Source organism: Oratosquilla oratoria, chromosome 16 (genome assembly GCF_046742065.1).
Source record: "Oratosquilla oratoria isolate Oo_2021 chromosome 16, ASM4674206v1, whole genome shotgun sequence".
NCBI classification, from domain to species: Eukaryota; Metazoa; Arthropoda; class Malacostraca; order Stomatopoda; family Squillidae; genus Oratosquilla; species Oratosquilla oratoria.
The window spans coordinates 35,768,691-35,794,321 of record NC_134792.1 but is presented as its reverse complement, the minus strand read 5'-3'; the positions used below and the strand labels follow the sequence as shown (position 1 = coordinate 35,794,321).

The 25,631-nt window shown below is 36.2% G+C and overlaps 1 protein-coding gene across 13 annotated transcripts in view; it reads right to left on the bottom strand.

The window, feature by feature from the left end:
- The window catches only part of LOC143033881 (uncharacterized), a 512,083-nt gene that overhangs the window by 64,482 nt on the left and 421,970 nt on the right, over window positions 1-25,631 (bottom strand). For 8 of the 13 annotated variants that reach the window (XR_012967200.1, XM_076199492.1, XM_076199484.1 and 5 more), the window contains 5 exons: window positions 22,762-23,106; window positions 14,445-14,537; window positions 12,712-12,834; window positions 9,633-9,743; window positions 9,330-9,410 (listed from right to left, as the gene is read on the bottom strand). Coding sequence is in view for 11 of the 13 variants with exons in the window: in XM_076199492.1 (XP_076055607.1) it covers window positions 9,330-9,410; window positions 9,633-9,743; window positions 12,712-12,834; window positions 14,445-14,537; window positions 22,762-23,106 (753 nt within the window). In the remaining 2 variants the exon portion in view is untranslated. The remainder of the gene's footprint in view (window positions 1-9,329; window positions 9,411-9,632; window positions 9,744-12,711; window positions 12,835-14,444; window positions 14,538-22,761; window positions 23,107-25,631) is intronic. The other 5 variants (XR_012967201.1, XM_076199488.1, XM_076199493.1 and 2 more) reach the window with 3 other exon arrangements.

Sequence of the window (25,631 nt, the reverse complement as noted above, 5' to 3'; positions counted from 1 at the left end):
AATGTGTTACAGATGTATGGGATACAGGTAAGTCTGTTGTGGACAGTCAAAAGTTTTTACATGAGTAATAGAAGAGTGAGAATTTGGAACATAGAGGATGAGTGGTAAGTTGAAGGTGAGGGACAGGGTGGTGAGGGAGGTAAATGTCATGGTGCTAGGCAGAGGTTTGGAATGGTAAGAGTGGAGGGAATTGGAAGATGAACCAGTCATTTGCAGATGACACTGCACTTGTGGCCAAGTTGGATGATAGACTAAAGCAGCTGGTGGCAGAGACTGGGAGGGGCATCACCCAGCACTAAAACAGTACCAACACCAAATAGGCCAGGTCATAGATTCAAATTGTCCCAGATGCAATCACCATACAGAAGATAGAAAACACATCCTACACTGCCCTACTTTTCCCTTACCTAGACAACACAATATTTCTTCCTTGAGTAACTTGTGGGTCAATCCAGTAGCTGATGCCAATTGCATTGTAGTTGTGGGTCTCCTGCTACTTATATAATTCATATCAATGATATATAGGAGGAACATTACATGTGCCAGAATTGAGCCCTGTGATTCCTCACCAGTCACTTTTCTCCAATCCAGTGTTTTATTTGTTACTACTGTTCACATGTATCTATTACTTATAAAGTCTTTCACCCATTCCAATATACTTCCTTTACATCTCCTATGTTTTCCAAATTCCATATTAATAATTTGTGCAGTACCCTGTTGAAAATATTTTTCAAATCCAGGTATATACAATCCACACAATCCTCTCATGCAGCACACCAACCACTTTTGAATTGTAGGGTAGTTACAAAACTTTCTTGTTCCAAATCTATATTGTCAACCATGATTCTTTTCTCCTCTAAGTAATTTAACAATCTTTCATTTGTAATTTCTTCAAATATTTTGTATATCACATTGGTCAAGGACAGAGGTCTATAATTCAGTGGTACCTCCCTGGTACTGCAATTGCAGACTTCCAGTCCAATGTCACTTTCCTGTCCTCTTCCAGACAACATACTGTCAGTTGATGCATTTCCTTTCAATATCCAATCTGATATCCTGTCTGGAACTGAGGCCTTTTTCACTTCCAGGTTCTCAAGTACAGTAGTTTAATCATTTCACATGCTTCCACTGTTACATTGTTCATTACATATTCCTAAGCTTCACTCTTCTCTCATACAAAATTCTCTACCTCATTAAATATTGATTGATGGGTTTTAATAATTATTTCAGCTTGTTTTCTTGCTTATTCATATATTAGACCTTCTACTTTCAACTTAGATATCCCTTCTCTGTACCTCAGTTTCCCATTTACAAATCTGAAGAAAAGCTCAGGTTGATCCTTATTCTTCTCTTTTAATTCTTATATATTAATTTCTAGCACTTATGTATTTTTTTTTGTTTTATTAGTTTTTCTTTTTAACCACCTTTCCCATTCCTTGTCTTGTCTTGTTATTACAAACATTTTATTGAACCAATCCTTTTTTGTGCTTCTCTTACATTCATCTTTGGCTGAGCAAGTTAGAGAATCTCTACTTGTGGTGGAGGTTAAGGTGACAATGGTTTGAACCCTGCCACCATTGAGTTGGACCAAGGGTATGATTTATTAAATTCCACACTACAAAGTCCTCTATAAAGGGTAGCATCCTAGCCTCCTAATACGGGGAATTCATGATGTAAAACTGAATCATCACCATCAACAATTCTTTACAGCTGCTTGGCTGTTTTTCATTAATTTTTTGTACTCTGCTTTATTCCATATTTTTGTTTTTGGAGGGATGTATATCAATATCATGCCATTCTTCCACCCCCTCCACTGCAATTCTTATTTTCATTGTCTTGGCCATTGCTTCTTCCATTTCCACTTTTTCTACCTTGATGTTTCTTTTCATTACCATCATTAATCCATCTCCCATTTTTTCTCTCCTGTCCCACTTCCATTTGTTATAATTTTCCTTACCCATCTGAACACAATTGATTTTTGTCTCAACATAGCACATTATGTCTAATTCTATTTTTTCTCCTTTAAATAGTCATCTACTTGAAATTTTACTGATATCAGTCTATCTAAACTAATGTAGTCTATTTCTATTATCTTAATTTTCCCCCCTCTTTATACTCTGGATCTTTTTATAGGAACCACTTCCTCATCTTCTGATCTATTACTTTCCAGTATAACTCTGTCATCTTCTGTTTGTTCCTAATCTTGCTTCCCATTTAAGTAGGTCATCCCTATGAGGGATTTCCATCCCTTTCATAATTCTGTAGATGGTTATCAAATTACCTCTTTCTCTTCTTTGTTCCAGAGTTGATAAGTTTAGTTTGTCCAATCTTTGTTTGTATGTATTTACCTAGTTGTATTTTATGGGAAAGGGAGCTATGCTCGTGGTGTCCCATCTTCATATCTCGTTTTATCTAGACTGTTTTTAAATTTGTGTATTGTTTTTGTACACACCACATTCTCATCTAACCCGTTCCAAACATCTATTATCCTGTGGGGAAAGCTGTTCTTTTTCAGGTCTCTTCTATAATTGTCTTTCTTGATTTTCTTTCCATGTCCTCTTGTATCTCTAGTATCCCATTTTATTAGATCCTCTCTATCAATAATTTCCATGCCTTTCATGGTTCTATAAGTAGTTATCAAGTCTCCTCTCTCTCTTCTGTGCTCCAATGTCTGTAGCTCAAGTTTTGCCAGCCTCTTGTGTGATAGTTCTGAGAGCGTTGGTGCCAATTTTGTAATTGCTCTTTGTATTCTTTCAAGTTTTGTTATACATTTTTTTTGTATTTGGTGACCACATCATCGCTGCATACTCCAATTTTGGTCTTCACCATTTCTTCGTCCAGGTATGTAAATCCCACTTTGATTGATCTTATCAATTTATAAGTTTCTCCAAAAATTTTGTTTATATGTTTCTCAGGGGACATATTATTCATAATAATGACTCCTAGGTCCTTCTCTTTTTCCATTTTTTTTAATTTCTTCCTTTCCCAATGTGTATGATCTCACTATTCTTTTTTTGCTTCTTCCAAATTCCTTTACACTACACTTCTTAATGTTGAATTCCATCTCCTAATTCCTACTCCATTCCCATACTTTATTGAGATCACTCTGCAGCAACTCACTATTTTCTTTAGTGTTCACTTTTTAAACAATTTTTGCACTGTCTGCGAAGAAGCTCATATAACTTTCAATTCCTTTATCCATATTATTAATATATATATAGCAAACATTATTGGGGCCAGAACTGTTCTGGAACTCCACAAATCACCTGATCCCAATTGAAATGTTTGTCTCTTATAACCACTCATTTTCCTTTCATGCAAGAAGTCTTCCATCCACTTAAGTAGTTTGCCCTGTACTCCTCCTGCAGTTTCTAATTTCTTTAGCAATTTCTTATGTGGTACCTTATTAAAAGCTTTTTTCAGGTCTAGAAAGGCACAATCAGCCCATCCATCTCTTTCTTGTATTATATCTATTAGTCTTGAATAGAAACACATCAAGTTTGCAACAAAAATACAACTAGGTAAATACATGATCTTCCTTGTATAAATCCAAACTGCCTCAGATTTAGTACATTGCTTTTTTCCAAATGCTTTACCCATCTAATTTTGATCATTCTTTCATAAATTTTAGCTACTGTACTTGTAAGAGAGACGGGTCTATAGTTTGTAGGGTCTTCTTTATTTCTCCCCTTATATATTGGTACTATATTTGCTCTTTTCCAATCTTCTGGAACTTTTCCTTCTTTCAATGAATTGCTTATTAAACTATGTATTTTGTCTGTTAGTTTGTTCCTGTATTCTCTCAAAATCCAGTTTGCCATTTCATCTGGACCATGCAATTTTCTAACATCGAGATTACTCAAGTAATTCATTATTTCATTCCTTGTTACTTCTACCTCTTTCATAGGAGGGGACTTTCCCCTCCCACTCGACATCTCTAAGTTGTATGTTCTCCCTTGTAAACACCAATTTAAAATGCTTGTTCATAATTTCTACCATTTCTATTTCCTCTGTGCATTCTGTTCCTCCTTGTCATAGTTTCACTAATTCTTGTTTGTTTTTCAGTTTGTTGTTTACAAATCTATAAAATAGTTTTGGTTGATCTTTACATTTTTCTATGACATCTTTTTCATATTTTCTCTTTTCTTCTCTGCACACTTATACATATTCATTTCTATAGCCAGCATATATTTTCCATTTTTCAGTTTTTTTTTTGTCTTTCCTCCATTTTATCCAAGCTTTATCCCTTTTGTCTTTTAACTCCCTAAATCTTTTGTTGTACCAACATTTTACATAACCTTTTCCTTGTGTTTGTATTGGAGCAAACTTTTCCACTCCTTCCTTATAAATTTTTGTTAAAAATTTCCATTTCTCTTTTACTGTTGTTTCCTCTTTGTATATCATTTCCCAGTCTGTTTTTTGAAAAAAAAAAAAAAAAAAAAAAAAAAAATCTCATTTGATCAAAATCTGTTTTTCCATACATCATTCTTCCCTTTCTATACTGTTAATTTTTTCCCATGTATTTTTCTTCATTTAGTTCCAGTTCAACTAATATGTGGTCAGTTTTACGTAGCAGTGTCTTATATTCAATCTTGTCCACTATTTTGGGTTCTGATGTGATTATTAGGTCTAGTCTTGATGGTTCTTCCTCATTTCTATACCTAGTATTCTCTTGTATCCATTGTGTCATTGTATGTTCTATAATCATATCAAGAAGTACATTTCCCCATAGGTCATCTCCACCCTTCACTGTCATCTCTTCCCAGCACATTTCTTTACAATTAAAGTCACCCATTACAACTATTCTTCCTCCATCTTCCATTACCTTATTTAGTGTTATCCTTGTGTCTTCTAACATATTCTTGTGTTCTCTCTCTTCCCATGAAGCCGTTTTATGAGGCACATAATTCACCACAGACTTCCTGCTTTTCTTGTCCCTGTCCATCATAATCCTCTCCACTCTATTCTTTCCATATGTAACATTCCTCACATTTATATCCTTCTCAGTCAGGAACATAACTCCACTACCTTGTTTTACCTCTCTGTTTCTAATCCAATAATTATATACACCATGTCCTACACTGTTGGGTGGTAATGGACCTTTCAATTTTGTCTCTACAACTCCCATTATGTCAGGTTCTTTTTCCTTCAGGTAATCATTCAGTTTATTCAAGCCTGTTATCAATCCATTTATATTTGTGAAGGCCACTTTTAATTTTCTGTTACCTCCATCCTGTTTTCTGTTTCTCTTCTGTTTTTCTCTCCTACGAACCATTTCCTCACTTTCATCCACTACTCTCCAATAGAATTTCTCTTTCTCTGGCTTTATTCTGTTCTCATTTTTTTCCCTTAGTTTTGATTCTTTTTGTTTTCTCTTTCCTCTTTATTTATCTCTCTTTTTATCCATACCTGTTTATACTGAGCACCACTCATTTTTCTTCCATGCAAGAAATCTTCCATCCATTTCAATAGTTTTCTGTGTATATCTCCTGTTGTTTCAAGTTTTCTTAATAATTTTCTGTGTGGTACTTTATCAAATGTCTTTTATAAGTCCAGGAAAGCAGTCTCCCCATCCATCCCTTTCTTGCATTATATCTATCAACCTTGAATAGAAATAGATAAAATTTGTGGCACATGATCTTCCTTGTCTAAAACCAAATTGTCTCAGATTTAGTATATTATTCTCCTCCAGATGTTTAGTCCATCAACTTTTGATGACTTTCTCACAAATTTTAGCTATTGTACTTGTAAGGGAGACTGGTCTATAGTTTGTTGGGCCTTCCTTGTTTCTCCCTTTGTATATTGGCACAATATTGGCATTTTTCCAGTCTTCCAGTAGCTTTCCTTCTTTGAGTGAGCAATCTATTATCTTATATATTTTGTTCGTGTGTAATTCACCATGGCCTTGGATCATGTGTTGGACTCATGATCAACAGCTATTTCTCTCCGGGAAGAGAGCTTAGAGCTCATATATGATGAGTGTGTATGTGTGTGTATATACCTAGTTGTATTATATGGGAAGGGGAACTATGCTCGTAGTGATCCATCTTTGTGTCTCTCAGCATCTAGTTTATTCTTAGATTCTTGTATGGTTTTTGCATACACACTACGGTTTCATTCAATTTGTTCCAGACATCCACCACTCTGTATGCATTTTTTTTTTTTTCAGATCCCCTCTATAACTATCCTTTTTGAGTTTCTTTTCATGTCCTCTTGTTTTTCTTTTATTCAACTTTAAAGTCTTCTCTATCAAGGACTTCCATGCCTTTCATGATTCTGTAAATGACCAGTAGATTTCCTTTTTCTCTTTTTTGTTCCAGGATTGGTAGTTTCAGTTTAGACAATCTTTGCTCGTATGTCAATTTTGAGTGTTGGTGCCATCTTTGTTGTTACTCTTTGGATTCTTTCTAATTTCTTTACATTCCTTTTTGTGCTGGCTGTCCATAGTGTCACAGTGTACTCCAATCTTAGTCTTATCAGTGGGGCTAGTATTTTTTTACCATTACTTCATCCAAGTAATTAAAAGCCACCTTTATTGATCTTAGTGAACTGTAGGTTTCTCTGATTATTTTGTTTACATGCTTGTCTGCTGACACATCTTTGTTAATAATTACTCCTAGGTCATTTTTGGAGCAAATTTTTCTTACTTCCTTTGTACCAATTTTATATTGTCCTGATATTCTATTTTCACTTTTTCCAAATTCTATTTTACTACATTTCTTTATTTTGAACTTCACTTCCTACTTTTGGTTCCATTCCCAGACTTTGTCCAGGTCTCTCTGTAGTGATTCAGTCTTTTTCTGTACTTACTTTCTTTAGTAATTTTGTGTTTTCTGCAAAGAAGTTCATATAACATTCTACACCTTCATCCATGTCATTTATATATATATATAGCAAACATTATCAGAGCTAATACTGAACCTTGTGGGACTCCACTTATCATTTCTTCCCAGGTTGAGTTTTTATCTCTAAGTACCACCCTCATTTTTCTCCCATGCAAGAAATCTTCCATCCATTTCAATAATTTTCCTTGTACACCTGTTGTTTCAAGTTTTCTTAATAGCTTTTTGTGTGGTACTTTATCAAATGGCTTTTGTAAATCCTGGAAAGCACAACCTGCCCATCTGTTCATTTCTTGCATTATATCTATCAATCTTGAATAAAAACAAATAAAGTTTATAGAACATGATCTTCCTTGTTTAAAGCTAAATTGTTTTGAATTCAATGTATTTTCTTCTTTACCATTTCTTCATCCAGGTAATCAGAGGCCACTTTCATTGATCTTAGTAAATTGAAGGTTTCTCCAACTATTTTGTTGATATGCTTGTCTGATGATATGTCTTTGCTGATAACTACTCCTAGGTCCCTTTCCGACCTACCTTTTTTAATTTCCTTTGCACCAATTTTATATTGTCCTGATATTCTATTTTACTTTTTCCAAACTCCATTATACTACATTTGTTGATGTTGAAGTTCACTTCCCACTTTTGACTCCATTCCCAGACTTTATCCAGGTCTTTCTGTAGTGATTCACAGTCTTCCTCTGTATCTACTTTCTTTAGTAGTTTTGCATCATCTGCAAAGAAGTTCATATAACATTTCACACCTTCATCCATGTCATTTATATATATGGCAAACATAATTGGAGCCAATACCAAACCTTGTGGGACTCCACTTATCATTACTTCCCTCATTTTTTTCCTGGTCAAGAAATCAAGAAATCTTCCATTCATTCCAATAACTTTCCTTGAACACCACCAATTGATTAAATTTTTCTTAATAGCTTTTTCTGTGGTACTTTATCAAATACTTTTTGTAAATCTAGGAAAGCACAATCCACCCATTTGTCCCTTTCTTGCATTATTTCTATTAGTCTTGAGTAAAAGCAAATCAAGTCAGTGGCACATGATCTTCCGTGTCTAAATCCAAATTGTGTTGGATTCAGTATATTATTTTCTTCCAGATATTTAATATATCAACTTTTGATAGCTTTTTCACATATATTTGCTATTAAGCTTGTAAGGGAGACCGGTCTATAGTTAGTTGGATTTTCCTTGTCCCCTCCTTTATATATTGGTACAATATTTGCATTTTTCGAATGCTGTAGTACCTTTCCTGTTTTGAGTGAGTAATCAATTATCTTATATATTTTATCCGTTAGTTTATCTATAGATCCTTTTAATATCCAATTCGCAATTCCATCCAGACCGTGTGATTTTCTGACATGCGCGTGTGTGTGTGTACGTGTGTCAGTTTTGGGAAACATCCAGAGGTGTCTATTTCGTATACTGTAATGTTTTCTCATGAGAAAATGTGATTGCAACTTAGTAAAAGTAATAAACACCAGTCTGTGAACTTCTCTCAAGTACCACCAACAAACATGTATCTTTATGCCTGGACAGAGTGTCTAAATGTGCAGAGGTTATTAATAAAATCAGCCAAATGAAAACATCACCACAGGGCAAACCATGAACTGCTGGAGGACAGCAGTTCCTAGTATTCTTAGGAAAGTGTTGTAGTAGAGAGTCTTCATGTTTGCTCCAGTGATGCATAACCTTCACACAGGTGGAAGAGTGCCTTATATATTTTGATTTTTATCATTACACTAAAAGCCCATTGTGATTATTTTGTGTATTTGTGATATAAAGTCTTTAAAACAGATGGGAATTACATCAATGTTATTCAAATCATCTATTGGTGTATTTTTACGTTTGAAAGTGCTTGAAACAGACTAGAATAATATCAGTACTGCTAAAGTTGTCTGTGCAAATCTGACATGAACCACAGCTGGTGTTCTAAGCTGATGATAACTGTAATAGCACATTTAATACCATCTATGAACAGCAGATACAATTACATATAGAGCTTGAAGCAGATGACATACATATCAAAAGTAAATGTACATACTTCATATCATAATGATGAAGATGGCAAAGATTTACTTTAACTCTTAAAACCATCTAAAAGTATCTTACAGCACAAAATGTGTATAGTGTACTCTGTCAAAAATCTATCACCAAAGTATAGAAAGCACATTGTACCTGATTTTGATTTTGCATTACAAGCAAAGGATACTTTTAACATGTGTCAATAAAAACAAACTTTTATCAAAGTTTTGAATGCTTTTTCTAAAGATAAATCTTGAAATCTTTTATGACAATCAATTTCAACATCCTTGAGAACAATACTAGGATCCAGTCTGATTCAAGCCTATACCCACACCTGTGTTGGGTCAATTATAGTGAAAGAGCCAAGAATCCCTTGAAGAAGAAGAGGTTAGGTCACCCCCAAGCAATCCCTGGTTATTACACGACATGAACAGGGCCAACCTTTTTTCTCTGCAACTTTTGAATTGTCAGAGATTCCTCGTGCAGCATCGTGTCCAACTTATACAATTGCATCACTTTGGCCTGAAACATGTAATCAACTCTGGTCAACTTATCCTTGTCCATGACTTTTTAGGGAAAAATGATGGTAAAAAGTGCATGCTTTACATTACTACAACACACGTACATAAGAAGCCAAAAAATAATCTGGGGCAATCTTAAGGTTCACCTGGAATGAAACAGTTAATGTAAAAACAATCTGGAAAAAAGTATAGCAGTTAGACAAGAAGCTATATGGTTACTTACTTCTAGATCTGTCTGTTCTGGGGTTGCAAGTTCATATTCTCGTCTATCTTCAGCCACAATTCTCCTCTCCTGCATTCGTCGGGAGAACTGGAGAGTGTCATGCCCAGAAATCTGACACAAAATGCAATAACAAATACATAAGAAAAAAAAAATGCATAAATAATAATTACAGCTTTCTCTGTTGTTTTTTTGTGTTGGGCTGGAAAAGATGACTGATTGGGCTGATGAAAGAGTGTTGGGATGGCTTGGACACATGGAGAGAATGAAGAAAGATTATTAAAAGAGGTATGGAAAGCAGAGGTTGATGAAGTGAACTTGAGGGGACGACTAAGGATGAGATGGATGGATGGGGTGAAAAGGTTATTGACCAAGAGGGGGATGTCTGTTGAGCAAGAAAGGGAGAAGACAGAAGATAGGGGTAAGTAGAGAATGGCTATGATACTGTGATGCATGGAAGGGAGGGGGCAGGGGATGGGGGGTGGTTAGGGAGTGGCTATGTGTACATGATATTTTGATGTAGCCCAAAGGAATTTCTCACCATTTTCTCTTTTTCTGCATGAGGCAATGGAGTGGGGGGTTGTTGATTAAATGAAGCAGCCTTGCTGTGGATGTACTGTCTTGCTACATTGCTTCTGACCCAGAGCAAAGGCCAGGATACGGAGCTGACCCATCATCCATGATGAGCTATGATGAGAGGGAGGAAAGGGTGGTGGGTAGGAGTAGAATGGGAGTGAAATGGGTGGGAGTAGGTATGTGCCTTTTGACTTGGCTACCTCCCTTTTATGGGAGAAAAAGCCCTTGGTATATAGATAGATAGGCAATCTTCTCCCAGGGAAAACATATGTTAGCCAGAATACATGGTATCATACATAAGAGATGAAAGGGTGGTCTGAGAATAAATTAAAAAGGCTATGTCCATAGATACATCAATTCCTGAAATAGCTTACGAGTTGATTATAGCCCAAGCTTAATCTATAGAAAAAATTTAAATATAAGTATAACTATAAAAAAAAGTTAAATACAGTACATATCTACTGTAATTGCAAACCATGCAAAGATTATTTAGAGAACAGAAGACTGCAAGTTGTTACAAAAAGCTCTGGACAAAATTTACAACTGAAGCCAAGAGTGGATGACAAATTTCAATGCTAAGAAAAAGGGAATGGAGTGGGGATAGAGGTAAACTTTAGAGAGAAGGATACATGAAAATGTCTTTGCCCTTTCACTGATTTCTCAAGAGAAGAAATTTTGGACTGTTATCTGTGTTGTATCAGTGTTGGATCGTCTCTGTCATCAGCTTATAGTAATAAAAGAAGGGGACTGGAGGATGTTTATTAGCTTTCCTTATGTGAAAAATTGAAGAATATACAACTGAAGTAGACAGAGATCACAGGCTTGATTTGGAGACCAAGTGTCAACCCCTCGTGGCTTGGGGCAGTTGATGGTTTTTGAAGATTAGTAGTAGGGAGATATTAGTAATTTTGTCTCCAAGGACCACAACTTTAAGGTATCCATCATTTGTTCTATAGTAATGGGACAAAGGTAGCCCAAGACAAATTGTTGCTTTATCTTCTGCAAAACAGACATTTTTATGTATACAGCTAAGACCAAATAATCTTTTGCAAATTTTAGATGATTACATAGTTATTATCACAAAGATTGAAGAAAGATTAGTAAAAGAGGTGTGGAAGGCAGAGGTGGAGGGAGTGAACATGAGGGGGTGATCAAGGATGAGATGGATGGATGGGGTAAAAGGGGCATTGGGAAAGAGGGGAATGTCTGTTGAGGAAAGAAGGGAGAAGACAAGATAGGGGTGAGTGGAGAATGGTTGTGTATAGATGATGCTGTGGTGCATGAAAGGGAGTAGGTGGGGGATGGGGTGTGAAGGAGTATGTGTGAATGCTATTTGACAAACCCCAAAGGGATTTCTCCCTGTCTTCTCTTTTTCTGCATTAAGGGATGGAGAGGGAGGTCGCCAATTAAAAGAAGTGGCCTTGCTGTGGATGTGCTGTGTCTTGCTACATTGCTTCTGGCCCAGGGCAGTGGGTGAAATGCAGGGATTACCCATCATCCAGGAGGAGCCAGGAAAAGAGGGAGGGAGGGGTGGTGAATGGGAGTGGAGTATGTGAGAATGAAATGAGTGGGAGTAGATTTATGCCTTTAACTTTGGCTACCTCCCTTGTATGGGGGAAAAAAGCCCTTGGTATATGTCTGTACATAGTAGTTCCTGATTAACTTTTTCAATATAATTTCTTTAAGAAATCCCTTCAATAGATACTGGTCATATAAATGAAAGTCCAATTGTAAATCAATTCTTGTAGTATTATATGAGGGTCAGAATGGGTGGGAGTGAGTACATACCTTGACTGGCTACTTCACTTATATGGGGAAGGAAGCCCTTGGTATATAGATATATAGTATATAAGTAGGTACAATAGGGCAAGTTTATCTGATATTACATTTACACACTGATATGCTTCAAAATATTCTTGTTGAATGCATGTTTAACAGGGCTTGTCTTTTAAGGCATGCATTTTTGCACCAATGCCATAATACACTTAAATTCGAAATGTGGTGTGCTAAAAAATGTGCACCTACAAAAAATTTAAGTTCAAATTTTGAGCCCCTCAATGAGAATAGATAATGAGTATTAACTAAAACATGGTAAAGTTTAAGGGTAAGTACTAAACAACAAAGGCAAGACAACTGCATAGAAAGGCAGAAACAACTTAATATCTCCCACTTATTATTAAGGTGATAGGTAGGTCTCCTGTAATATTCACATGTTAAACAAAAAAGACATCTCTGTTTAGTGTGTTGCGATTCAATTACAACAGTATGAAAAAAGTGCTCACCTAGCAGTCACAGAGAAAATTTCAGTGAGTACTTTTTTGCTTGCCTGCATTTTTTTGAGGACAAGGACTGGTTTAATTATCAGGAATAATGAGAATCTTAAAACAAGTTATATGATTTGGCTATTCCCTTTACAAGAGGAAAAAGTCATTGGTATATATCATTATATGTATATATATATATATACAATATAGATGTCCACCCTAAAGTTTTTTACTATACATACTTGCTGGTGTGCAGGGTGCCTGGCTTGATCATAGTGAGAAAAGCGACCATCTCCTCCACGGTATAATGACCCAAGTTTAACCATGTTGTCTACTAAGTTGATCAGTGGCTTTCCCATTTCATACTGAAACATACCAACACACTAACTGTACCAAAGCATCAGTTACTATTTTGTGGCAAAACAATATTGTCAGTTAAACAGAACTTAATAAGCACTTCTACTATCAATACTTAATACAACATTCATTCAACAACAGGTGTTGATACTAATTTATCATTTGATCATTAGAAATGATAGAGCTCTAACTTTTACTTTCAGTTATTCCACCTTTGCTTCACCACCTCTTCCACTAACTCACTTCCTTTAAACAGTCAAAGGAACTAGTCCCACCCTTCCCTGATATCTTTAATTTTGAAGGCTGGATTGACCCGCTGGTGATACATGGGATGACAATCCCTTTTTTGTGGAAAGCAGCAACTGATGAAAATGCTATAGATAAATTTGAAAATGTGTCTCATTTCTTTCCTAGCAATACTGAAAGTTCATCCTTGTTGCACCCCTCTCATGTAACAGGTTGTTGTCTTAGTCTACATATTCTTTCCAACCTTACTTTGTCACCTTGACCTCTTATGGTTTCATTCACAACATCTATCCATTTTTTCTTGGTCTATCCTTTACTTTCATTCCTGGCACCACTAAGTATATCTATTCCCATCCATTCTCATGACATGACCAAACCACCTCAGGTAGGCCTGTTCTACTCTTTCTCCCAATCCTGTATCCTAAGTAAATTTATGAATCCTACAATTCATTGGCTTATCATAATTCATAACTCCATGCAAAGCCTTCATGTACCTCATTTCACTGTTTCACACATTCCTTTCATTACTTTCCTTGCCAACCTTTTATTTCTCTACGTGACTGTCATGGCACCCCACCTCCCTCACTCTGCATGTGTAGCAAATCTTTCCCTTCAGTCCTCCATTTTTATCCACTCCCAAATATCTATAAGTTTCTACCTGTTCCATTTTTTTTATGAACTATATATCATTCTTGTGCCCTCTACTCTTGGATACCACCACTACCTTACACTTTCATACATTAGATTCTTGTTTCCTCCTCTAACAAACTTTACCAAATTCATTCATCACCTTCTTCAAGCCCTCCTCTGTTTCTGCCAGTAGGACAGTGTTACCTGCATATACTAAGCTGTCTATCATTCATTCTTGTTCTCTGTCCCCCAACCTTACTTCCCTACTCATGACCTGCTTTCATTACTTTAATCACTCAATCCATACACAGGATAGGTAACATAGCACACTCCTACCTCAAACCAACATTTACCTCAAACATCTCATTTTTCAAATTTGTCACACATAAGCTTCATACCATCATAAAAACTTTTTACTGTATATAAAAATTCTTTTCCCAACTCCATACAGCCTCATGGTCTCTCATACATCTTTTCTATTTATTGTAGCACCTTCTCTAGATGCATAAAAGACAGGCACAATTACTTCCTTTTCAACATCTTTTCTTACTGACTTGTTTTAAGAGTGAATGTCCTGCCTACAAAAACTATACTGTTCTACACCAATCATCTCTGTTTCTCTCATTATTCTCTGTATTTTGATTCTGCCACCTTGATGTGATGCTCAAAAGGCTAGTACCTCTGCAGCTTGCATCTGAGCCTGCAACATTTACCCTTATAATAATGAGGATGCAATCCTTACTTGTTTGTCCAGGTCATGTAGACGGTGGTTGATGGCAGCCAGTCGACCAAGATGTTCCTGTCGATGCTCAACATCCAGGTGCGCCAATCGAGCCTACAGTACAAAACCATAGGTCAAATTACATTACAGCAACAAAAGATATGTACTTTTTTTTTTAATTTTCACACATGTTTTACTATAATAATAAGCTACCATGTCTAGCTACTATACTACAGTACATCAATCCCTTATGGAAATAAGGGATGTGGTCTCATACATGATACATTCCCAAAACCTGTCAAAAGAGAATGCAATGACATCACCTATTCTCATGCACAATGTGCACCAAAATGAACTACATTTGTAACTCTACTGTGTCATGTGAAGAATGTAACTGCACTAAAAGTGAGTCTGTGATTTTATACTAATATTTCAGTAATTATGGTATACAAACTGGTTATATCATGCAAATTATTTGTCATTAGCTTTTCTATTAAGTATTCAAAAGTTAATTGTCAATTCAAAAGTAAATATTAATCAGTTTTGAAATTAAAATGAGAACACCATTATAAAGTACACACACTGGATACAATTAATTTGGTTAAAAAGTCACACTTTATCCTGACAGTCATTCCTCCAACCATAGTTAGCTAAACATGCATAAACTAAAATGGAATTAACATTAATGATAAAATACAATTTCAGCATCTCTTAGAATCAGGGGCTTTCAAAGACAGTGTTCGCTGTATCAAAAGCTATACATGTCCTGACTACATAATAACTACAACAGCAAGCTGATCTAAACACTTGCTTATGCAGGCAAGCCAAAGGAAAAAAAAAAAAAATCTAACAGAACAAAAAATGAAAACAAATAAAAATTATCAATGAAATTATACATATACTGTACACAGGTATATACATGAATAAATTCATGTAAATGCTTGCATGTATTTACCAAATTTGGCATTACAGGACATATATTTTTTTCCCATAACTCATTTCTCCAACAATGATGGGCCATTATCTAACTTTAAGTGGTGTTTTAGATTGTATTGTATTTCATTACTGATAACCAATGCTTCTATTCTTGGGGGCAATCTCATACCAAAAAGATAGTACAGGAGAGACCTAAGGAGAGTAGCATAAAGAAAGTACAAAGTTAAAAATTATCAGCATTTTTCTTTCAGTGGAAATTAGTGTCCAATCATAAATGAATGCTATGTGACTAAATACTCTATTGTATTGATTACATGAAATTTACATATTGCAGTACTGTACTTTTGATGTATCTGTCTCACAATCTGTTACAGAACTTGAATGCTTTTACATATTTTCAAGCTACATTTGCTCTCCTGCTTTATACACTGAGAACTAAGCACAATAGTGAAGGATAGGAAGTAAAAATGAAAGGCAGTGATTAGCAGTCCCACACAAGTAAGTACTTGTAGCTGTAATGTTCTCAATCTACATAGATGATATAATAGAATGTATGACAAGCTACATTATATGTTTGTAAGTTGTTAAAAAAAAACCTAGACAGTATATATATCCAGAGCCAAGTGTTGAAAACAAATTTCATTGCAAAAAATGCAAAGTAATAGAAATGGGGATAAACTCAAAAAGGCACGGGAGCAATGGAGGAAAAAAATGGAAGTGTTGGTCATAGATAACTTGTCCATTGACACATAATATGCAAACAAGATTATATGCAAGGCACAGAGACTGTTGATGACCATAAAGTGGGTTTCACTGCACACACAACAAAATGATGGAAAAAAACAGAATAAAAATAAAGATGAATAAATAAATAAAGAAAAGAGAAAGAAAAGATGGTAAATAAATGAAAGATAAAAAGAAGATAGGAAAGAAAATAAATACAGAAAAAAGAAACAATATTATAAAAAGGAAGAAAAAAGATCTGATACAAGCCACTGAGTGTAGCTCCTTTTTTGCATACTACAATTTTCTTTATAGAGAATATTCCTGTATAGTAGCCCATGCTATATTCCTGGGAAGTCTGGATAATATAGCTGTTGCTTGTGCATGACCCACCTGGACAATCGTTATGTTGTTTGGTCGGTCTACTCCTGCTGTTTTGGTGATTGATATAATTATGACTTTGTCTAGGGTTACAAATCCTTCATAGCGATTTGTTATTGTGGAGGTGGCACACAGCCATGAAATATATGAGAAATCATTGTGAAGGATTCATGAGACTGGTCAAATCAAACTGAACATCAATGCAGCATCAGGAACAGACCAGTCAAAAGACCATTTATCTGGACAAGTTAATCAAATGTATATTGAATCTGTAATGAGCTCACAGATATATTTCAGGTTCAACCTTCCCTTATTTTTTGTCAACAAATTTTCATATGTTTTTGAAAGGAAATTCCCAGATGTGGACAGGAACTTTTTTTGAAGATAAGAACAACTCAAAATATGGAAGATAAGGATATACTTAGGGTTACTGATACTGATACCGATACTGATGATGATGATGATGATGACAATGACGACGACGACAATACTGGTAATAATGATAATGATAATGATGATGATAATAATGACTGATGATTCAATTTAATGTTGCAAAACCTCAAAACAAAAAATATTATCATTAGTATTAGTATTATTACTATTATTATCATCCTCATTATCATTATTGGTATTATTATTATATAGAAACAATAATAATAATAATATGGTAATAATAGCATTATAATTATATATAACAATAATAACAATAATAATAATAATAATTATAATTATCCATACACCAAGAGAGATACCCAGGTCTAACCCACTCCCACCTATTCTGCTCCCATCCACCACACTTTCTTCCTCATCTTAGCTCCTCATAGATGATGGGTCATCCCTGTATCCCACCCACTACCCTGTGTCAGAAGCAATGCAGCAAGACACAGTACATCCACAGCAAGGCCGCTTCACTTAATCAGCGACTGCCCTCTCTGTCCCCTCATGCAGAATAAAGAGATGGAGAAAATCCCTTTGGGCTATATCAAAATATCATTCATACATAACCACCCCCAAACCCGCCTCCTTTCCTTGCATCACAGTATACACAGCCATTCTTCACTCACTTCCTCAACATTCCCCTCTTGGTCAACACCTCTTTCACCCCATCCATCTATCTCATCTGCAATTATCCACTCAACCTCACTCCCTCCACCTTTGCCTTCTCCCCCTGTTTTACTAATCTTTCTTCATTCATTCTTTCCATGTGTCCAAACCATTGCAATGCTCTTTCATCAGCCTTATCTGTTATCTCCTTTTCCATCCCTGCTATCCTCCTCACCTCCTTGTTTCTCACCCTATCCAATCTTGTAACCCATACCATACTTCTCAGACATATCATCTCACACTTAAACTTTTCCTCTTAGCCTCTCTTAAATTCCACATCTCTACCCCATACAGTGCCATCAGCACAATAGCCCCTTCATATAATTTCCTCTTTGCATCCATTCCCAAATGCCTATTTCTTGTGACACTTTTTAATCCCCCAAGGCATTTACTGCATTTGCTTCTCTCAATCTACAATTTACTTCCACCTCCACTCCTTCCTTTCCTGCCACATTCAACCCCAAATACCTAAAACTATCCACTTCATCCTCTCTCCTTTAACCCCTCGAATATGATTACACCTATGTAGGTGTCAGTGTCCTGATTATATCTATTTTGTAGTTGTAGCCAAGTGACTTCCATATTCTGTGAACATGCTTGATTGCATTTTCTGTGAATATATGTATTCAAGATGAAAGAGAATGAGTATAAGAGTGGTAACTTTATATTTTATAACCCACATATTGTGATGCATCGTCAAACAACAGGCAACCTGATGTGCTCACAAGAATTTGACTAGTACTGAAGAGGTTAAGCCTTACTTCCAAATTGTTGCCATCCTCTTCTCTTGTACATCTCATCACCTTACTTTTACTCACATTTACCTTCAACTTTCTCCTATTACATACCCTCCCACATTCTATCAATAACTCCCTTAATCCCTCCTCTGACCCTGCCACAAGTGCAATGTTGTCGGCAAACAGCAACTGGGTCACCTCTCACTTTTCTCAATTTTCTTTAACAATCTCCACTCTCTTGCTCATTACTTTTGCCTTTACCTTCTGCACCACTCCATCCATTTACATAATGAGCAGCCATGATGACATGACGTATCCCTGTTGCAGCCCCACCTTTACCTCAAACCACTCACTCTCTCTATTTCCAGTTCTAATACAGGCTCTACCAGTCTTGTAAAAACTCGACTTCTCTTAACAGCTTTCTCCTAATCCAACATATCTGTAAAACCTCCAACATTGCTTTTCTTTCTACCCTGTCATAAGCCTTTTCCAAATCCATAAAGGCCCCAAAAAACCTCCTTACCTTTTCCTAAAGCTTTCTCACATATCTACCTTACCACAAAGATCTGATCCATCCAACCTCTACCTTTCCTAAACCCATTGTTCCTCACCAATTACTCCTGTTCCTTTCCTAATCCTCTCAATTAAAACCCTCCCATATGCCTTCCTAAATATACTTAACAAATTGATCCATGTGAAACTACTACACTCACTTTTGTCCCCTTTTCTTTGTAAAGCAGAACTATATAGGCACTCCTTCAGTCCTCAGTCACTCTACCCTCCCTTAGACACACATTAAACAACCTCACTAGCCAGTCCAATATTACTGTACCTCCCTTCTTCAGACACTTCGCATGAGACTCATCTAACCCAGGTGCCTTACCTGCTCTCATAATTTTCAAAACTACTTGCACCTCATCTTTTCTTATTTCTCCTCCATTTTCCTCTCCCATCACCGTCATTTTCTTAGCACCTCCCACTGCTACCACCAATCCCTCCCTATCCTCCTCCACATTCAACAGCTCTCTAAAATACTTTGCCCATCTTCCCTTACCACCTCCTCTTCTATTAAGATATGTCTATCTGCATCTTTTACCTTTCCTCCTCTACTTGACTCACCTCCCTTTCCTCTCATAACTTCCTTGTAAAACATCTTTTTTTTTTTTCAAGTTTTTCTGTCATACTCCTCCATTTTACATCTGCTCTTCTTTTTGCCTCCTTTATCTTTTGTTTTACTTCTCTTTTTTCTTTGTACCTCTCATATGTTTCTCTCATTCTACTTTGAAGCTAGTCCCTGAATGCTGTTTCTTCTCTTCTACTACCTTCCCCACTTCATCATTCCATTACTCACTATGCACCCTTCTAATCCCTCCCATCTTCTTTGTTTCACATACCATCATTGCAAATCCTTGTCACTCTCTCCTTGAATCACCCCCATTCCTTCTCCACTTCTACCTCTACTCTATACTTCACTACCTCTCACACTTCCCTCAGCTTCTCCTTAACCTTCCTCCTTTTCCTTCTCATTTAAACAGTTTACAGTACTCTAAGTACCTCTCTACTTTCTGCCCTTTTTCCTCTTTCTCCACCTATCCTCCATTCTTAACTTACCTTCCACAAAAAAATTATCTGATATTTCCCCACTCTCTCCCCTAAGAACATGGACATCCAAAACTCTTCCTAGTCTTTTCCTGGATACCACTACATAGTCCGTTAATTCATTATCAAACATCTTTCTATTCACCACCCTCTTCCATGTGTACTTATGCTTAATATTTTTCTTAACCACTGTGTTAGCTATCATCAACTCTCTAAACACATCTCCACCATTAACTCGCCACTACATGGTACTCCAAACTTCCCAACCACTCCATCTACTGGTTCATCCCCTACTCTAGCATTGAGATCTCCCAAAACCACTATACTGACATTCCTCCCAAAACTCTCTAAACATTCATTTGAATCTAACCAAAAAGCATCCCTTTCCTCTACACTCTTCTCACCAGGCCCATATGTGTTTACAAAGACCCACATCTTTTTTCCCAATTTAACCTTCATCCACATTAACCTTGAAAAAAACACCTTCCACTTCACCACATGCTTACCCATCTCCTTACTTACTAGTAGAGCCACTCCTTACCTCCCTCTTCCTCTCTTCACTCCTGACATCCTCCACACTACACTCCCAAACTCAAAATCACCCCCCCTTTCAACTTAGTTTTACTTAATGCTAACAAATCCATCTTCATTCTCACAAACATACTGTCTATCTCTAACCTTTTAATCTCATCTGTACCATACCTGTGCACATTAAAAGACCCAAACCTTATGGTTGACCGGAAACATCCTGCCCTACAGTAGCAAGCAATGGTCCTTGAACCCTATAAATATCTAGGGAGAAATGTTGGGCAGTTTTCATTGTTGTATCAATAAGGGTCTGTTTTTCATGTGACAGGATGGCTGAAGAAGGTGGATGGGAGCAGTGGGTGCTTGTCAGTTCTTCTTATATGACGGAGTGGAGGAATACAAAGTTCATAGAGAGAAATCTTGGGGCCAGTTTAGGGACTGAATACCAACCTGTCAGGGCTGCCCTTTTAGAAAGAGGTGAAGATGTTCATGAGATCTGAAGTTGAGCACCACAGAAATTATTCTTTCTGTGGTCCCAGTTACAGAAAAGAATGCATAGATTAAATAAAACTATGATTAAACTAAGTGATGACAGTAAAACTAAGTAAAGACAGGAGATGAGACTATATACTGGACAAACTGAAAAAAGGAAATCAGGATTATATACTGCATAGATGAATTACCAGTATAATTTGATCAAGAAATTTTTGTATAGTGCCAGACAATTTCTTTGACTATACCAGTTTTGGAAAAGGTATTATCTTAGCTCATTTTGTTCATCATCCTTAAATCCTTTGAGAATTTTTTAATTTTGGCTTTAGAATAAAGGACAAGGACTTGTTTCTTGTGGTGACTCACCAAAAAAGAGTGAACAAAGAATTCACAATTAATAAAGAAAAAAATGCTAACAAATGAATAAACAAATAAACAATCAATGAAGAAAAAATAACAAAAAATAGATACATAGATACATATACCAATGGCTTTTTCCACCTTACAAGGGAGGTAGCCAAAGTCAAAGACACAAATCCACTCCCACCCATTTCATCCCCACATACTCTGCTCACATTCACCGTCCCTCCCTCCCTCTTTTCTTGGCTCCTGGATGATGAATCATCCCTACATCTTGCCCATTGACCTGGGTCAGAAGCAATGTAGCAAGAGACAGCACATTGTTTCTGACCCAGGTAAGTGGGTGAGATGCAGGGATGACCCATCATCTAGGAGGAGCCAAGAAAAGAGGGAGGGAGGGATTGTGAATGGGAGTGGAGTATGTGGGGATGAAATGGGTGAAAGTTGATTTATGCCTTTGACTTTGGCTACCTCCCTTGTAAGGGGTAAAATGTCCTTGGTATGAATGTATCTATTTATCTATTATGTTATAGATAAACAAATAAATAAATTAATAAAAAAATTTATATAAAATGGTGATGCAAATAATGCAGTTTAAGTATGATGAATATCCTAAATACAATCAATGACAAATGGAGAAGAGTAATAAGGGCACATACTGCAGAAAAAAAAAGGAAGTGACAAAACATGAAATGTTGGAGAAAAAAGTATGCATGTATATACCAATGGTCTTTTCTCCCTTGTAATGAGGGTGCCCAAGTCAAAGTATGTTTTGATTCTTTGTAGAAGAAAAATGTAGAAATGTGTTAGCCAGAGGAAAATGGATAATATGGATGGGCTGGGATGACAACAGAGGATAATAAAGAGATACACACTGCTTTTTTTCTTATTCTTTTGAGCTACTGAAATACATATTACCTGTTAAGAAAGTGACCTCAATGGTAAAGTTCTATCTCAAAGTAATCTACTATAATTCTAGATCATACATGCCTAGAATTTGTTCTGTCAACACCCACAAATGAAGCAATGTACTATCCATCTTGCAAACATTTTCAGTACAAGTCCAACATTCCTTAAATCACATCTTTAATACAAATTCAACTAGAAACTGCACTGCTTAACTAAACAATGTAATACTTCATTCCTGTCAACTCCATCACCATGTATACAGTAGAACCATATACATTGCACCAAGGAAAGTACATAAACCAATATACCAAGCTTACATAATACCATGCAAAATTACCAAAAGAATAAACAGTGAAGTCAAAGTACCAGGATTCTCATGCAGATGTGCAGGTAAAGTCAGTTTTGGAGAGGATGTGGGGGACAAATGTTAAGCAGGATTATAACCACCACTTAAGAGGAGTAAATCTGAGGCCATTCAGATGCAAGCGAAGGTTTGGGGTTACAGGGACCCAAAATTACTTGGCAGCATTTAGCACACCAACTGAGGACTTCAGAAGCCTTTCTTGTACCTGCGAGTCTCTCTCTATCCGAGTTTCATGGCGAGATGACTCGAGGGCTGCATGTTGACGTCTTAGTTTGATGAGCAGCAGAACCAGTTCCTCATGTGTCTTCCCCAAAAGGTCCCCTGCACTCAGCTGCTGTAGCTCACTATGGTGATGCAGGTCACTGTGGTGTGGCAGGTCACTGTGGTGCTGCTGCAGGTCATTGTGGTGCTGCAGGTCAATGTGACGTTGTAGGTTGATGTGATTGCGTTGATGGACAGACTTCACGTGCGACTCGTTGTGGTGGGGTGGGTTATGCACCGAGACAGGTCGTCCCTCTCCACCTCGACCTCGAGTGTGTCGCACTCGACGCTGTGAGGTGAGGAGGACAGGGCAGTCTAGGGCAGCTCCTCTACACACACACAATATTGCCACAGTTCTTGCACCATATCTTATTCATTTCATGCAATTTCACACTCATACATCATTGTTTGCTCGAGAAAAAGACTATACATACATACATACATACGTACATACACACACACACACACACATATATATATATATATATATATATATATATATATATATACATACTGAATATATGTACACATATACATGATATACACAAATATTCAACATGTCACTCCACATATACACATACATGACACATAAATAGAAACATAAACATCCATGCAGAAACAACTGGTGTTCTTAAACATAAAGCACCCTAAGACTTCATGTTCAAACATGTGATATAGCTCTGAACTAAAGAAATTTCAAGCCTGGATGATGCTAAGACCTTTGTCTCAGTCCTATAAAACCAGTGATAGGCAAATATCCATTGGTAAGTAAAAATCCTAAGTATAAGCACACACATACACTTCACACTAGATAAACATTCCACTTTACTTTTCTTATATCTTCTCCATATCACACACACACACACCAAAATTACACATATTCTAACTATGTAGGCTGAATACTGTATGTTAACTCACATATATATCTAAAAAAAAAAAAAATCAATAATCATCCCTTTCATTCACTCAGTATACATCTCATGGTACATATACTACCCATCAGACCATCACATTTTCAAGAAAATGTTTTCTATTTATCTCGTAACAAACTGACTATTGGAACACATTCATCATATCAACTCTACACAAAACTGCACTCAGGAGACATATGTTACCATACATAATCCAACCATCATTTACATTTTTGCCTTACTTCTTCTAGATATATTTAGTAAGATAAATAATTGTTGCTTTGAGCTTCACCAAATGGAAACCTGCAACCCCATAGTAGCTGTCAATGAACTTGGGCCCTCCCATAGATCTCTCAGGGGGAAAACACGACACTATTGTCCATGTTGTATTAATGTGTGACAGTTTTTTATTACACTATCTAGTTGGAGAAGGAAGAGGAGGAGGACAAAGTGGAGAAATGGAGCAGTTACTGGTTGTCAATTCTCCTACGTAAAAAGATGGAGGAAATACAGTTAACATTAACAAAGAGAAATCTCTGGCCCAGCCTGAAGACAGTGTCAGCCCTTTGAGGTTGCACTTCTAGATGAAGGTGAGAATAATGACAGGTTCTGAAGAAGGGTGGCAGAGAGATGATTCTCACTGACATCCAACTTGCAAAACTATCAGTTGTAGGTACTCATCATTTGTTTCTGTCAAATAAGAAGCAGGCATAAATATACAACATCCACACAGTCACTTACACAGTTAAATAAAGAAACCACACTATAAAAGTTTCTACTCAACCAAAAACAAATGAAAAAATGACGAAAATTGAAAAATCATTGGAAAATATAAGAAGAATGGCACTATGAAGTGATGAAACATAGAAGCATAAAAACATAACTAATAAGGAACTAACAAATACAACTAATTTGCATCTATATAGTACATAATATACACTAACTGTAAACAAAATAAAATCTACAGAATCCAACAAAAGAACACCTAGAAAATATTTGAAATATACATGCACAAAGTTGTTAAATTTATGCAACATCTCCCTGAACTACTCAGAAAAGGTTACAGTAGATCTTACAGTCAATTACATAAGATTTGAACTATCAACTTATATATACCCTGTCAACAGGGATTAGGTCTAATCATACTCTGTTGTGGTATTTTGAAGGATGTCTTATATCTATTCTGTTTCAATCAACTTGATGGAGATATTAATATTATCATGGTTATCTAATCCTACTAGTATTGGTGTATATTTTTCATGTTACATTATAAATGCAGTTTTTTATTATATCCTGTTTTTCCTTAATAGTAATGAAATTTTTCATCTAAATTGTTACTCTTGTCACATAATCTGATTTTCTAAAGTCAACCAATCTCCACCAAATTTGGTTGAATAGACTATTGTCATATATCTTTTCATTTGGCCAAAAGAAAATTTACCAACATTATGAAAATGTCATATCATCCTTGAACAAAAAAATATGACAAGACGAAATTACACATAAACATCAAAGGAATAATCAGGTAATGTAATTACTGTACTGATGACATATCTAATATTGCAAAAGGAAATTGATGACCAACATATGCTTATATTGACCACTTTTGACACAGTGCTACTCTTGAAAATTTGATTCTGGTTATTACCATACAATATTGTCCAGCTTAGGAGGCTGAATCCAAACATCACGACCTGCATCTCAGCTGCATAAACTATCCTAATGGTAGCCAGAACAAAATGCATAAATTACACAAACTATCAAATGAAGAAGTTCTGCAGAAGTACTTAATACTGAACTATTTCATGACATCAGCATATTATAGAATTTCCTTGGTTAACCCTCTCCCTCTTCATATATAAAACCATTTCCTTCATTGTTGGTAAGAAGCTAGTTGTTCTGG